The sequence below is a fragment of the Pleurodeles waltl genome, chromosome 4_2, assembly GCF_031143425.1.
Source record: "Pleurodeles waltl isolate 20211129_DDA chromosome 4_2, aPleWal1.hap1.20221129, whole genome shotgun sequence".
Taxonomy (NCBI): domain Eukaryota; kingdom Metazoa; phylum Chordata; class Amphibia; order Caudata; family Salamandridae; genus Pleurodeles; species Pleurodeles waltl.
In genome coordinates this window covers 2045722-2062198 of record NC_090443.1, presented here as the reverse complement: position 1 = coordinate 2062198, position 16477 = coordinate 2045722, and the positions used below count along the sequence as shown (strand labels likewise).

At 40.7% G+C, this 16477-nt stretch overlaps 1 protein-coding gene across 1 annotated transcript in view; it reads left to right on the top strand.

Annotated features, from left to right (window-relative positions):
• LOC138292025 (G-protein coupled receptor 54-like) overlaps positions 1-10681 on the top strand; it is a 78471-nt gene extending 67790 nt beyond the window's left edge. The window contains exon 6 of the mRNA XM_069230352.1: positions 8385-10681. Coding sequence (XP_069086453.1) covers positions 8385-8744 — 360 coding nt within the window. The 3' untranslated portion in view covers positions 8745-10681. The remainder of the gene's footprint in view (positions 1-8384) is intronic.
• The last annotated feature ends 5796 nt before the right edge of the window (positions 10682-16477 follow it).

The following is a 16477-nucleotide window of genomic DNA, read 5'->3' as shown; positions in this document are numbered from 1 at the left end:
AAAATCACAATGTTAAAATCGTATCTAGTTTTACAATTCGAAATTAATTGAAAGGCAAGTCTTTAATAGGAGTTGTAGACCATAACATCAGAATACAATATGAAAAAACTCAGAAATTCTTAAATGTCTTCAAATGTTGCTGTTAAGGTGCAAATTTCACATAAAATCCCAAATATTGGTAACTATCAAGTTAGTGCATTTAAGTGACTACCAGGCCACACACTAGTGTTTTATACAACACACAAACATTTAGTGTGGCGTGTTCTGTTTCTGGTCGGTGATGCCTAGCTGTGTGTATAGAACAGTAAGCATAACTTACATGGCCATTCACCACAAATTGTTCTACCGACTTCAAACACAAACTGGGACTTGCTGGTAAAAACAAAGTTCTGAAAAACCAATCTCTTCTCATTGTTAACAAGACTGGAACTTTAGGAAAACTACCACTGAAGTGCATGTTTCCTGGCACTACCTATGTAATCGGAAACACCCCTGACACTCATGTAAGATTAGCTTCCTAGCAACTCACTTTCAAAATAAAGTCAAATGAACACTTACCACATCCTGTATAGCCTGGCGTCTCTCGATATAAGCTTTCATACATATATTTCACCTTCTAATAAGCTATGGCCCGATCATAAATTGGACAGAGTGGTAATCCCAGGTGGGAACAGCTTCATGGGATGATAGCCGGCCCTGTGTTCTCACACTAGGTTTCCTGGATGCAGGAATACCTGCTCTGTTTTTAATCACGTGGGGATGGAACTGCAAGTGCAGACACCCATCCCTAGCCCCTGGCCCACCTAACCCACTTCCCAAGCACAGGGAGAATAGAATCCTCCCCTCGGAGAGACCACAGACTGCTGTGCCTTGGCAAACCCTCCCCACTCACACCCTGTGGTGCACATTAAGACCTACATCTGAGCCAAGTGTTATTTGCCAACATGATGCCAAATATTTTGAAAGGTGGAATTATATATGGGGATAGCAGCCGGTCATTTTATTTCCAGCCAAAAGGTATCCCCACAAATAAAACCAGCCATCTTTTAATCTGGACCTATGTTTATAAGACTGTTCTACGTTTTCTGGTGTGCCTTGACAGCGCAGCTGTCACCAGACAGTTATGTGAGAATGCCAGGAGAAGGGCTTTGGCTACCCCCACATGTTGAGAGTGATAGTGCGTCCAGTCTTTGTAATTTACCTATATTTGGACACGCCGGAGGTCGGTGAACCTTTTGACCGGGTTGAGTTCTCCTCATCCAAAGAAATTGTTGGGTCCCTCAAATCAGTGATCAATAATTATTTAATCAATACTCAATTAGGTAATCAATCAACAAATTATGAATCAATAGAAATCAGTAATTAGACACACCATGACCTTTCAGTCATGAATAACCACACCTGTTTATTAAAAGTTAATGAGTTTATTTCCCTATATTAACAAAGCTAACAGAATGTAAGTACGTCTCAAAATCAAATGATATACATATACGAACATTACTGGCTGTCCATAGCGACGGAAGAAACGCAACCTAGTAAAACTAGAATAATCACACACTCTGATATAGCTATGCAAATCACTAATAAAAGTAACTGAAATTGACTAATTGCATACATTGGTCAGCATAACAAGATTTTAATTCATCATGGTACATCAAATTGATACCTCAACTAACTTCTGATTAGCGTTGGCATGTAGGGCTTCATGCTAAATGAATTTAATCAACCTAAATTTAGAAAACTTCTAGCTTAGGCTCTGTCAAAATAAGAAGTTGGTACCTAAGAAGGAAAACACAATGAATCGTACATTTATCCTTTTATAATTACCAAATATAATCAGCATTCAAGGTAAGTCTTCGTCCTTCAGGTACCTGTTCGATCAGCATGGGGCAGACTTCAAGGGGGGGCAAAGTTTAAGACAAGTTTTCCTTGCAGCAGCAAGGAAAAAGGGGGGCAAAAGTTCTTGTATGGGCAAGGCAAAGTAAAGTTAAAGTTAAAGTCTCTAGGGTGAGAATTCTTTAAAGTCTCTCTCTCTCTGGGATAGAGAAAAAGCATCCAAGTGTCATCAAAAATGGCTTCTCAAATCTAGCTTCAAAATGGCATCAACAAAAAGAAAAATGGCTGACTTCTTTTCGTCCGATGGGATTAAGTAAGAATAGTTCCAAATTCTTCAGGTTTTTCCATTGGAGGGTCCATGGGGTGATTTCTTTTTGACCAATGAATAGTGTCTTTTCTCTTAATACTCATCTACGCATAAGGTGTCCTTGGAGTTTTGGAACATAAGTAGCAACAAAGTTGCCAATTAATTCTGCATCAGTGTCTTCATTGTCTGCACCTGCAGAAACTGACCTTGAGCTTCAAAGGGGATGAAAGTTGCCTAGCACGCAACTTTGAGATAAGTGTATTAGTCATTCTACTGGAAAAATACAGCTTTTAAAGATTTAAACACGTCTTTTGTTAATACAAGTGAAAACCACGCAGTTAAATTGAGACCAGGAAACTAGGCCAAAGCCTCTGCTAAATTTAAGCTAAGCATATAACAGTTTTCACGAGAAAATCATAGAATATAGCGGCAATTATGACATATTAATGCCCCTTTTACTATTTTGTGTCTGTCTGCAATTTCTTGTAGCCTCTTAGGTATGCTGCTCACTTCTCTTGTAATTCTAGGGCAAATGTATCTCAGCTCTTCTTCTGTGTATGATTCTAACCTGTTCAGACCCATTGTTCCATCTACGAGTTCACCTGCTTCCATGCCCAATCTTATTTGATTCAAATATTCTTCTCCTTTCCCCTTGGGTGTACTCTGTGGGGTATTCAGACTGTTCAACCATTGTGTTAACTGTTGTGCGTTTAATCCCATTAATGTAGCATCTACGTCTACTGCTACTGATGGTTTCTGTAATATTTCAGTTTTTGAAGTTTGCAGGAATTATTACTGGTGGATTTGACCTTACCACAGTTGACGGAACACAAATTGGAATTGGACTAAATTCCAACAAAGACCCAGATCTATTTGACAGTGTTCCTACGGGAGTCATTTCTTGGGTATTTTCTATATATCTTTTTCCTGTCTCATTCTGTGTCATTACACCTTGATCGCATACACTTGGCTTTGCTTGTATATATATTGGTACTGGCGAACCTACAGTGATAGGCAAAGACATTGCATCCGGATTCTGTCTGTTACCCAAAATCTGTGGCATGTTAATTCCCACATTATGGTTCATCATTGCTGGCATGTCTAACTGTGTTTCTGCTGTTTGAATGTATTTTGGCATTTCTTGCATCTGCTTTTGAGGCATCCAAATTTGTGTTGGTTCGGTTTGAATCAATGTCGGTCTTTGGAAATTCTTTCCTCTCTGCACCATTAAATTAGAAGCTATTTCCAAATTATGCTCATCATAATAGCGTCTTTGGACCTGTGGCTGATAATCATTAACAGGTTCCAGTTTAGTCATGTCAGGATATATTCTCTGAACTTGTGGTATTTCCTGTGTAAAAGGCATATCAGGACTACTTTGCATCTGCAATTTTCTCAAATTCGGTGTTACAGTACCCTGTATTGGTTCTGAAGGGGTAGTACTAGTGCTTGGGCCATTTTCGTTTTCCACATATGGTGGTGGACGGTCATTTAGCAATTGCAGAATGAATTCCTCATCATCTGATTTGTCTGACCTTTTCGAGGTTCTCTTGTTTTCTCTATCTTTGGACTGACTCCTGTTTGTTTTATGGGTAGCTTTCTTTCCTTCAATCTCTGCTTCGTCAGTAATTGCTGGAAACAATTTAACTCCCTGCAATATATCTGATCTCCAAACCTTTTGAGCACTATCCCATCTAGCATCCGCTAGTGTCTTTTCTACTTTTCTCACTCTTGTCTCAAATTTCTTTTGTAGTTGCCTTCTAGCTATTTGTTCCCAAATTGCTAATGCTTCAAACTGTGCTGGTCTTGGAGGTATTTTCATGTCATATAGCGCAAATTTTAAATTCTCCAAAACTCTTAGATTAAACGTCCCATGGATAGGAAATGCTACACTTCCATGCTTTTCTGTTAATTTACACCATTGTTTTAACCAAAGACATGGTGCGACACCCTTTTCTTCAATTACGATGTAAGCTGGTGTATCCTCAGGCAGTGTTTCTTCTCCTACATTTGCTTTAATATATACATCTCCCCTTAAGGCACTCTTAAATGCTTTGAAAATTTTCATTTTTCCCCTCTTTTATTTTCTCAAAATGTACTCAATAAGTGACTTTAATTCCCAGAATACTCTTTGCTTGCCTTTCCCCACCAATTGCGTTTCACGGACTGCGTCCAATCCGTGCGCGACCCTTCTCACCAACCAACCTATCCCAGCGCGGCTCCTAGTGACTTCACACTCACACACTGCGGATGACAAAGTCTCGCGGCTTGTCCTCCTTCATTCAGCTTCACTCAAAACTAATTTTCTGCAATATATCGCGAGCACTAATCAAAAAGAAGAAAACAAATCTGTCGGTTTACTACAGGAGAGGTAATACAATCGCTTCAGACACCTTAGGGATTTTTCACTAGCCTCAGCAGTTATTCCATCTTTCTCGGTTTCCCACTTTCGCAAGCAAAATTTGACCTGCAAACTTTACTCTCAACTGATCAATGAACTATTCTAGCGCACCTTAGAATTCGTCAAGTCTCAAAGTCGAAATTTTTCTTTCATTCCTCAATATTCGTACTGACTTGTTGACCACGCCCGATCAACCTATTAAACCGAACAAATTACAACATCAATCGAGTGTCTCATACACCTTTTAACATACTCCGGAGTCTCTTGACCTCGCAGGGCCAGTTTCAACATCAATAACCACGTGGACAATTTTTCCTGCACAAAGCGCTACACACATATGAAGTTCGACGACTTCCCTACTTTCACACTTTGGAGTACCGCTCCTCTAAAATTTTAATTGGAGTTCGTAACCCCCTAAAAATCCTCACAAACTTCACAATTCATCAGCAGCATAAGCTATGCAAGCGCGAAACCCTAACTTCACTCATACTGTCACTAGAAACGCCGAAACTATTCTCACACCTCCATTTCCTCCATTCGCAAGCTCTGAGATTCCAGGAAAGTCATTGGGGATTTAGGGCATCATCATCTCTCCAACTTGTTTTATTAAAGAAAATTCTAACTTGAATCTGTCTATTGTTCGGATGGGGTCCCAAAGGGCCAAACCATCAAGCTCTGCTACCATCTACTGATAGCGCGTCCAGTCTTTGTAATTTACCTATATTTGGACACGCCGGAGGTCGGTGAACCTTTTGACCGGGTTCAGTTCTCCTCATCCAAAGAAATTGTCGGGTCCCTCAAATCAGTGATCAATAATTATTTAATCAATAATCAATACTCAATTAGTTAATCAATCAACAAATTAAGAATCAATAGAAATCAGTAATTACACACACCATGACCTTTCAGTCATGAATAACCACACCTGTTTATTAAAAGTTAATGAGTTTATTTCTCTATATTAACAAAGCTAACAGAATGTAAGTAAGTCTCAAAATCAGATGATATACATATATGAACATTACTGGCTGTCCATAGCGACGGAAGAAACGCAACCTACGTAAAACTAGAATAATCACACACTCTGATATAGCTATGCAAATCACTAATAAAAGTAACTGAAATTGACTAATTGCATACATTGGTCAGCATAACAAGATTTTAATTCATCATGGTGCATCAAATGAATACCTCAACTAACTTCTGATTAGCATTGCATGTGGGGCTTCATGCAATGCAAAATTAATTTAATCAACATAAATTTAGAAAACTTCTAGCTTAGGCTCTGTCAAAATAAGCAGTTGGTACCTAAGAAGGAAAACACAATGAATCGTACATTTATCCTTTTATAATTACCAAATATAATCAGCATTCAAGGTAAGTCTTCGTCCTTCAGGTACCGGTTCGATCAGCATGGGGCAGACTTCAAGGGGGGGCAAAGTTTAAGACAAGTTTTCCTTGCAGCAGCAAGGAAAAAGGGGGGCAAAAGTTCTTGTATGGGCAAGGCAAAGTAAAGTTAAAGTTAAAGTCTCTAGGGTGAGAATTCTTTAAAGTCTCTCTCTCTGGGATAGAGAAAAAGCATCCAAGTGTCATCAAAAATGGCTTCTCAAATCTAACTTCAAAATGGCATCAAGAAAAAGAAAAATGGCTGGCTTCCTTTCGTCCGATGGGATTAAGTAAGAATAGTTCCAAATTCTTCAGGTTTTTCCATTGGAGGGTCCATGGGGTGATTTCTTTTTGACCAATGAATAGTGTCTTTTCTCTTAATACTCATCTACGCATAAGGTGTCCTTGGAGTTTTGGAACATAAGTAGCAACAAAGTTGCCAATTAATTCTGCATCAGTGTCTTCATTGTCTGCACCTGCAGAAACTGACCTTGAACTTCAAAGGGGATGAAAGTTGCCTAGCACGCAACTTTGAGATAAGTGTATTAGTCATTCTACTGGAAAAATACAGCTTTTAAATATTTAAACATGTCTTTTGTTAATACAAGTGAAAACCACGCAGTTAAATTGAGACCAGGCAACTAGGCCAAAGCCTCTGCTAAATTTAAGCTAAGCATATAACAGTTTTAACGAGAAAATCATAGAATATAGCTGCAATTATGACATATTAATACATTTGTCGATTTTCATGATTAATTAAGCTTGTTTATACTAAATGGCGACCTACTTTGTGGGCACATTTTCTACATACATTATTTTTTCTTTGCTACAATCACATTGTCTTATACGATTTTGTTACATGATATATAAATGTTTGTTAGTCTTTCTTTTACTGCTTCATCAGGAGTCAGGAGTACATGTTTTGGTTGGGCAGAAGTTGAGTTCTCTCACAAAAAAGTGCAAGCTCCCGACAAAGCAGTGATCCTTTTGTTTATTTATCCAGCTGCCTGAGATTGAACTTTCAAGGGCAGACACACATGCTATTATTTTGTTTTAGATAACCAGTACTTAATTTGAGCTGGTGGCTGTCAGTGGGGGGCACAGGTATTTATTTTGGGGGACCGGCACTTATATCTCCACATCAGAGATTTCCCAAGGCCAACAGAGGGAAAAACAAACTAAACAAAAAGATGGAAGTAAAGACATACAGAAAATTCACCCACTAGGAAGAAAAAAGACACCTGTGAAAGTGAGATAAGGGGCAGGCAGTGCCTGGCAGTAAATTAAAGAGGGCTAAGGTGGATTCAGGACTGCGCATACTCACTATTTGCGCTCTGACTTTTTATCTTGGTAGCGGCAGGTGTCTGAGCAGCACTTTGGGCACCAGCACTTACTATTTTACAAATAAAGCACTGTTGATAATTTATGGTGAATTTTTCTGGCAAACGCACAGGTGGGAGGTGGGAAGCCTTTCACCTAAATGGAGTTTTAGATCTGGCTTCACACTGCCACTGTCAACCGCCCTTTTAACCTACAGCAATTAAATTCTACAGTTGTTTGCTTCTACACAAATACATATCCATTCCCACTGTATCTAATGTACTATTTAACATTACCATGCAACATTCTTTTAAAGCCAGATCTATTGGCATTGCCAATGCTTGATCACATTATTCTCCCTGTACAATATGACTAGCCTCTCTATAGATTTACTGCATCAATTTTTGTTCGTATAATATATTTTCATTTCTATATACTATGTAACATTTATTTTTACCATTTTCAGTTTTGTATTACATCACGTTGAATGTGACTGTTATTGAATACTTTGTCAACTTTATGCATCTCAGCTATGTTTTGTAATGCCCTCTGACACCATCTCTAATGAGGAGCGCTATATCAAGAACTAGTAATATGAATACATTTGAGATTTTATGTGAATTTGATTCCACACTGTAACATTGGCATTTCAGAACACCTGAGAATGTGTTTTCTGGTTTCACTTAGTAAGGTTAGCATCCATTGTAGTCCATTGCCATGTTTGAGATTTATACGGTAATGAAATGCCTCTCCACTTCTAAAACATCGGAGTACTTTGCTGTAAATTTGGACGAGACATTTTAGACGAGTGACATGAAATGATTGCAGCTTCTGGTGAATTTTAACCTATGATAATACTGTGTACAGGCGGAATGCTATATCCTTTGATGGCTTTTCCCACATGGCTGCCCAGGGGGAAGAAATGCTCCATTTCCATACTTTCTGTACGGTGGCAGCGTTTACACTCTAGGTCAACAGATTTATGTACCGCTGTTCCTTTTTACAAATATCTTTCGCATGTATGTTACAAAGCATTTGTTTTTTCTGATCTTACTATTTGTGTTTTGTCATATTAGTTATTTGTTATTTAGCATTACATCTTATCTCCGTATTCACGCTGCTTAATTCTTGAAGCAGGTGCAGCATCTGTCTGAACGCTCGGTTGCCATGAGAACCAAGGTCTCCAAAATGGTGGTGGTTATTGTCCTACTCTTCACGGTGTGTTGGGGCCCCATCCAGCTCTTCATCCTCTGCCAGGGCTTTTACAAGAACTTCCAGGCCAACTACGAGACGTACAAGATCAAAACCTGGGCCAACTGTATGTCCTACGCCAATTCTGCCATCAATCCCATTGTCTACGCCTTCATGGGGGACAGCTTCAGGAAGTCCTTCAAAAAGGCTTTCCCCTTCCTATTCCGGAGACGGGTGCGGGACAGCACCATGCTTTCGGGCTCTAGGAATGCCGAGATGAAGTTTGTGACTGAGGAGACCTAATGTTACCAGGGTGGGAAAACCTATAACTCCATCATCAGAAACAAGATGGCCAACGTGTTAAGCGGTGTTTGCAGTCACAGCAACCTCTCTACTTCTGAAGCATAATCAGCTTCAAACGAGAGAAATCTTCGAGGAAGAGGTGAAAAATACACTCTGAAGAGGCAAACCCTCATATGCACGGAGCCAAGGGGTTACCCAAACCATGACAACCAGAGACCGAAAGCATAACAGTGACTGGCGCTCAATCAGCCCTTTTATTCAAAGCACTTTTTGAGACACATTTTGTATACCATTATTACAACCCAAAATGGTCCAGTCATTGGTCACACAAAAATGAAAAGCTGCATTGGGTCTGAAGGGGCTGAAATCTTGCCGGTTGAGGTTTGCATAGTTTATCTAGCCAGGCACTTTAACACAATTTTGTCCTCTGACATGCCAGTGGCACCCTTTGCGTTTTGACCTGTGCTTGCGAGGAAAACTGTAAATGTGAAAGGAAGCTAGTGGCTATCATTTATATTGATTGATCTATGTGAAGGGCCCTCACAATACATAGAGTTGAATGTAATGGAGTCAAATGTTTCCAAAGAACTAAGAGGCTGATTTAGAAATCAGAGTATGGATTTTATTCATACGGAGTAAAATACTCAGTCGCCCTGACGAGGTAACCACATTCTGGATTTAGAGATGTCCACTACTCCAGCAGCCATCTCTTACACTGACAGTGCATTGAAAGTATGCCGTACGTCCCCATCAACACAAGCGTGCAATCTGACACACTTTCAATATCTTTTATTTATTTTCATTAACAAAATCCCAAAGTGGGATTTTCTTTTTGAAAATAAAAAAGCAATGAGCCCCCACAACATAGGAGTTTGCTCCCATGGTGTGGTCTCATCAATACATTTTCCATGGACTTACCAACACGTTTTGGATGGCAGTGTGCAAAAGTAAAAACTGCCCATTTGTCTGCCTGCTCTAAATAGGCAGACAAATGGCCCCTCACTCTATCTGGCCATTGGAGGAGTATGTCAATGGCACTTCAGTGGAACTTCATTTTGTCAGAGCGGGTACTCTGTCGCTTTTTCAATGAAGTATCCTCTCTGCCAAACTCTAAAGCAGGGCCATTGTAAACAGAAGTACTGGGACAAATTATTTTTTTCTGGTCAGCAGAACTCATTGAATCTCATGATGAGAGTTGAGCAATTGAATTTGAAATTTACATTTTAGGTAATTTGATCACTAACACCTGATTTAGAATTCTGCTGATGGGTTACTCCGTCACAAACGTAAATTATATCCCGTTTGCTGTATTACAAGTGTCATTGGATATAATGCATTTATAACAAAGCGGGTGGGATTTATATCATGTTTATGATGTAGTAACTCGTCTGCACAACTCTATATCAGGCCATAAATCCTTCAAAAATACTTGTAACAAAAATTATTTTAATGCATGTAATCTTGGGAGGAAGGTTTTAAGACTACAACCCAATTCACCAAAAGGCTTGAGAGGTCACCAAACTTCAAATCAACCACAAATTCAAGTTATCTACGTCATCCCAATTTGATTCTCCCAACCCTCATGATCAGCAAGCACGACAACCATGCAATGATGCTCACAGAGTAACGTAGCCAAAGAGCTTGCACAGTCAATCTTGTGCATTTTGCAACCCAGAAATCAGGTCCAAGCAATGGGTGTGTTGAATACTGGGATGAGATTACAGCACATAATCTCTTTCAGCAAACTTTAGTTTAAATACCAGCGGGGATTCAAAGGAAGTTGTAGCCATCATTGTTTTTCCATAGAGTGAGTTATTCATTCACGAATGCCTTTTGAAATTGTTTCCTATATACCACATGCCATGCAGGAGAATCATTATGATGTATTGAGCAAAGTGTAGCTCCGGAATTAAATGATCAAATTTATTTATAAACTACGTTCTCCTGTTGAAAATGTTTATTTAATGTATAAAATTGTGCAATCCTGGTTGCAAGAAGCAATGCGGCACTGAACAGGTAATATTTTACAGCAGCAAGATGATCTAAATGACGCAGTGCATTAGTAGAACTCTGTGGTGTGTGGGATATGCCTGACCAGGTTACAGAAACCAGAATGTAATGCAGACATGGGTTTGTAGTAGAATATCAGAGTCAGAATATCGTCTAACAAAGATATTGTGTCCTAAATATTATATATAAAAATGTGCCATTGGAGTTAATAACAGAGAATGTATATCCAGTGGGAAAATAGTATGGAAATTATATTTAAAACGAAATAATCATGTCAGACATAATTTTGTATCCCATATTCTGGCATACAACTGGAGGAATTAAGTGTAACTGAGAAAGGACCAGGGGCAGCTTCTTTGCAGTGGCCAGGGAGTGTCGCCCCCTGGCTAAGCCAAGAGATGAAAGATAAAACGATATTTATCGTTTTATCTTTCATCTGCTGGCTCAGCTAGCAGTGTGTTTAGGGTGGGGTGGGTCTGGGCTGTGAGAGGTGGGAGGGGGATGAGAGGAGAGTGCACTAAGTGCGCATGTGTGTTTGGCCGGCCATCTGAGGCTGTCCAAACATACATGCGCACTTAGGTTTCTCCAGCCTGGCTGTATGTGCAGCTGGGCTGGAGAAACAGTACAGACCCCACTCCGAGTCGCTCAGACCAATCCCGACGCTGCTTACATGCTATGTTTAGCATGTAAGCAGCACCAAGAATGCTGGGGAGCCTGTGCTGGTGTCCCAGCGAATGCACAAGTAGACCAGAGTAGCAACGCGGCATGAGACGGCGACGGTGATGACGGGAAAAAGGTATGTTTTAAAAAACTATATTATTGTTTTTATTTATCCCCTGCTCCCGTCCCTCCTCCCTCCCCTCCCCTTGAGGTTTGCAGCCACCGCCGCTGGAAAGGAAAGGACTAGTTTGCAGAGCTGGTTACTACATATATTGAGTACACATATTTACAGTTTAAGGCAGAAGAATGAAAAGGGAATTGGTCAAAACGCAAAAATGGATGCAGAATACAGAATTTGTCATTTCTACAGAAATCTAGTATTTTGTCTCAGGGCTCCAGATATGTGCATGTTTCTAATAGTAGGTGGGGAGAGGAAACTCTCAATATTCAAAGGGTTCGGCAGTTAAGCAAATTATTAGACGTAGTTGCAGACAAGTGATTGGGAGACAGGTTAGTCACCGCGGCATGGATTTCAGATCTTTCTCAAGGACTAAAGATTGATTTTGAGAGTCATGAAAGAGGAGCTCTCCTTTTATGTCTCTATGAATCTCCTGGCCAGTCTACCTCTCGGAAACACTTCGGCCAAAAGGACCAATGTATCCTCACCCAGGTACGTTGTGGACCAGCTAGCCGCACCTTAGAAGAGTAGACTAAGGCCCATATTTATACTTTTTTAGCGCCGCATTTGCACCGCTTTTTGACGCAAAAGCGGCGCAAACTTACAAAATACAGTTGTATTTTGTAAGATTGCGCCGCTTTTGCGTAAAAAAATGACGCATATGCCGCACTAAAACAGTATAAATATGGGCCTAACTATTTTACTCATGCAAATGAACAAGTAATATGGCCATCAGTTGTCGAGGACTTCAAATTGTATTTTTAAACATGGGTGTATGCTTAAGTATCCAAATCATGACAGTAACATACCACTGAAAAGGTCTGCGTTTTTGTTTGTTCTCACTTTAAAAACAAACATTAAAGTGTATTCGATTTTAGTGCATCATAACAATAATGGAAATTGGCACACAGTTTTTACTACATGGCCTTTACCCTGCAGGTCTTTACCACGCAGGTAATTATCACACAGATAGGTACCACACAGGTCTCTTTTTTGTTCTTTTAATCCCACGGTACTTTCCCACGCAGGTATGTTTTTTTAACCCCTGCTCTGCCAAGCCTTTTTTGGCTGTTTGGGGCAGTTTGTGCTTAGGCCCTCATAACGTTTTGTCCACATAAGCTACCCATGCCAAATTTGCGTCCTTTTTTCCAACATCCTAGGGATTCTAGAGGTACCCAGACTTTGTGAGTCCCCCTGAAGGAGACCAAGAAATTAGCCAAAATACAGCAAAAATGTTGTTTGTTTTAAAAACAAAATGGGAAAAAGGGCTACAGAAGAAGGCTTGTGATTTTTTCCCTGAAAATGGCATAAATAAAGGGTTTGTGGTGCTAAAATCACCATCTTCTCAGCTTTCAGGAACAGTCAGACATGAATCAAAAGACCCTATTTGTCAACACAATGTTGGCATTTTACTGGGACATACCCCATTTTTACTATTTTTTGTGCTTTCAGCCTCCTTCCAGTTAGTGACACAAATGGGTATGGAACTAATGCTGGATCCCAGAAAGCTAAACATTTCTGAAAAGTATACAGCATTCTGAATTCAGCAAGGGGTATTTTGTGTAGATCCTACAAGGTTTTCCTACAGAACAGCTGAAATAGACAAATATTGAAATTGAGATAACAAAACACCAATTTTTCTCCACGTTTCACTCTGTAACTTTTTCCTGCAATGTCAGATTTTTTAAAGCAATATACTGTTAAATCTGCTGGACTCTTCTGGTTGCAGGGATATATAGGGCTTGTAGGTTCATCAAGAACCCTAGGTACCTAGAGCCAATAAATGAGCTGCACCTTGCAATGAGTTTTCATTCTATACCGGGTATGCAGCAATTCATTTGCTGAAATATAAAGAGTGAAAAATAGGTATTAAGAAAACCTTTGTATTTCCACAATGGGCACAAGATAAGGTGTTGAAAAGTAGTGGTTATTTGCACATCTCTGAATTCCGGGGTGCCCATACTAGCATGTGAATTACAGGGTAATTCTCAAATAGATGTCTTTTTTACACACTGTCTTACATTTGGAAGGAAAAATGTGGAGAAAGACAAGGGGCAATAACACTTGTTTGGCTATTCTGTGTTCCCCCAAGTCTCCCGATACAAATGGTACCTCACTTGCGTGTGTAGGCCTAATGCTCGCGACAGGAAACGCAACATGGACACATCACATTTTTACATTGAAATCTGACAAGTTGTTTGCAAAGTTCCAAGCTGTAGATTTTGGCCTATAGCCCAGCCAGCACCTAGGGAAACCTACTAAACCTTTGCATTTGTGAAAACTAGACATCTAGGGGAATCCAAGATGGGGTGACTTATGGGGCTCTCACCAGGTTCTGTTACCCAGAATCCTTTGCAAACCTCAAAATTTGGCCCAAAATACACTTTTTCCTCACATTTTGGTGACAGAAAGTTCTGGAATCTGAGAGGAGCCATACATTTCCTTCCACCCAGCATTCCCCCAAGTCTCCCGATAAAAATGATATTTCACTTGTGTGGGTAGGCCTAGCGCCGGAGACAGAAAATGCCCTAAAATACAATGTGGACACATCACATTTTCCCAAAGAAAACAGAGCTGTTTTTTAAAAGGGCCTACCTACGGATTTTGGCCTGTAGCTCAGCCGGCACCTAAGGAAACCTACTAAACCTGTGCATTTATGAAAACTAGACACCTAGAGGTATCCAAGATGGTGTAACTTGTGGGGCTCTCACCAGGTTCTGTTACCCTGTTACCTAGAATCCTTTGCAAGCCTCAAAATTTGGCCAAAAAACACTTTTCCCTCAAATTTGGTGACAGAAAGTTCTGGAATCTTAAAGGAGTTACAAATTTCCTTCCACTCAGCGCTCCCCCAAGTCTCCCGATCACAATGGTACCTCACTTGTGTGGGTAGGCCTAGCGTCCGCGACAGGAAATACTCCAAAACACAATGTGGACACATCACATTTTCCCAAAGAAAACAGAGCTGTTTTTTAAAAGTGCCTACCTACGGATTTTGGCCTCTAGCTCAGCCGGCAACTAAGGAAACCTACTAAACCTGTGCATTTATGAAAACTAGACACCTAGAGGTATCCAAGATGGGGTAACTTGTGGGGCTCTCACCAGGTTCTGTTACTTAGAATCCTTTGCAAACCTCAAAATTTGGCCAAAAAACACTTTTCCCTCAAATTTGGTGACAGAAAGTTCTGGAATCTGAAAGGAGTTACAAATTTCCTTCCACTCAGCGCTCCCCCAAGTCTCCCGATCACAATGGTACCTCACTTGTGTGGGTAGGCCTAGCGCCCGCGACAGGAAATACTCCAAAACACAATGTGGACACATCACATTTTCCCAAAGAAAACAGAGCCTTTTTTTTGCAAAGTGCCAAGCTGTGGATTTTGGCCTCTAGCTCAGCCGGCACCTTGGGAAACCTACCAAACCTGTGCATTTTTTAAAACTAGACACCCAGGGCAATCCAGGATGGGGTGACCTGTGGGGATCTCACCAGGTTCTGTTACCCAGAATCCTTTGCAAACCTCAAAATCTGGCCAAAAAAACACTTTTTCCTTACATTTCGGTGACAGAAAGTTCTGGAATTTGAGAAGAGCCACAAATTTCCTTCCACCCAGCGTTCCCCCAAGTCTCCAGATAAAAATAGAACCTCACTTGTGTGGGTAGGCCTAGTGTCCGCAAAAGGAAATGCCCCAAAACACTATCTGGACACATTAAATTTATCAAATACAAAACTACCTGTTTTTGTGGGGGTGGGGGCACCTGAGTTTTTGGTCCTGGGCTCAGCAGCCAAACAGGGAAACCCATCAAACCCAGACATTTCTGAAAACTAGACACCTGAGGGAGTCCAGGGATGTGTGATTTGCGTGGACCCCACAATGTTTTCTTACTCAGAATCCTCAGCAAAGCTCAAATTTAGCTAAAAAAAAACATTTTCCCACATTTCTGTGTGGGATCACCGCACCAGGACAAATTTCCTACCACCCAATGTTCCCCTCAGTCTCTCAGTAAAAATGATACCTAACTTGTGTAGGTGGGCCTATTGCCTGTGACAGGCAAGAGCCAAAAACATGTCGTAACTGTGGGGGAACTAAAGCGGGTCCAAAAGGGCAGTTGGAAAAAAAAACTTTTTTAGGCTGACAAGTGGGGAAGAATTTTTATCGGCATAGATGAGACAATGCTGGGTGGTAGGAATTTTGTGGATTCCTGCAGATTCTGGAAGGTTCCATCACAAAAATTGGGAAAAATGTGTGATTTCCAGCACAGTTGGAGGTTTGCGGGGCATTGTGGGTAAGGAAATGGTGTGGGTGCATGTGAAGCACACCACTCTGGACTCACCCAGATGTTTAGTTTTCAGATGTGTCTAGGTATTGTGGATTTTTCTACATGGCAGCGTCTCAAAGTCGAAATAGTGCAGCCCTCACCATTCCAAGTGGGACGATTTTGAGAGTTAGCCCAGTTCTCATGGCCCAAATATAAAACCAAAACCCCAAATAATCAAACGTCCTCTTGCTTGCCATGGGATAAGATGTTTTAGTGTGTGGGGGTAGAGCTGAAAGACTGTTACCCCTTTCAGTTGGGGTGGGGGCATAACCAGGCCCATACTGGTTGGTAGCCCCACCCCACTATTTTTTTTTTTTATTCTCTGGCATCTAGTAGACTTTCGGCAGAACAACTTTGGTCACCCTCTTATTTTTGGAAAAAAAATCTTCCCTGGTCTCTGGTGGGCTCTCTGCCCCCCCCCCCATGGGAGCAGATGGGCCTTCCAAAAATAGGCCAATATGGCCAACAGTAATGTGTCCTTATGGGGAGCGACCCTTGCCAAGGGGCTGCCCCCCCAAACAAAACACACACATACACACACACCAATCCCTTGTGCCTAAGTGGTTTCTGCCCC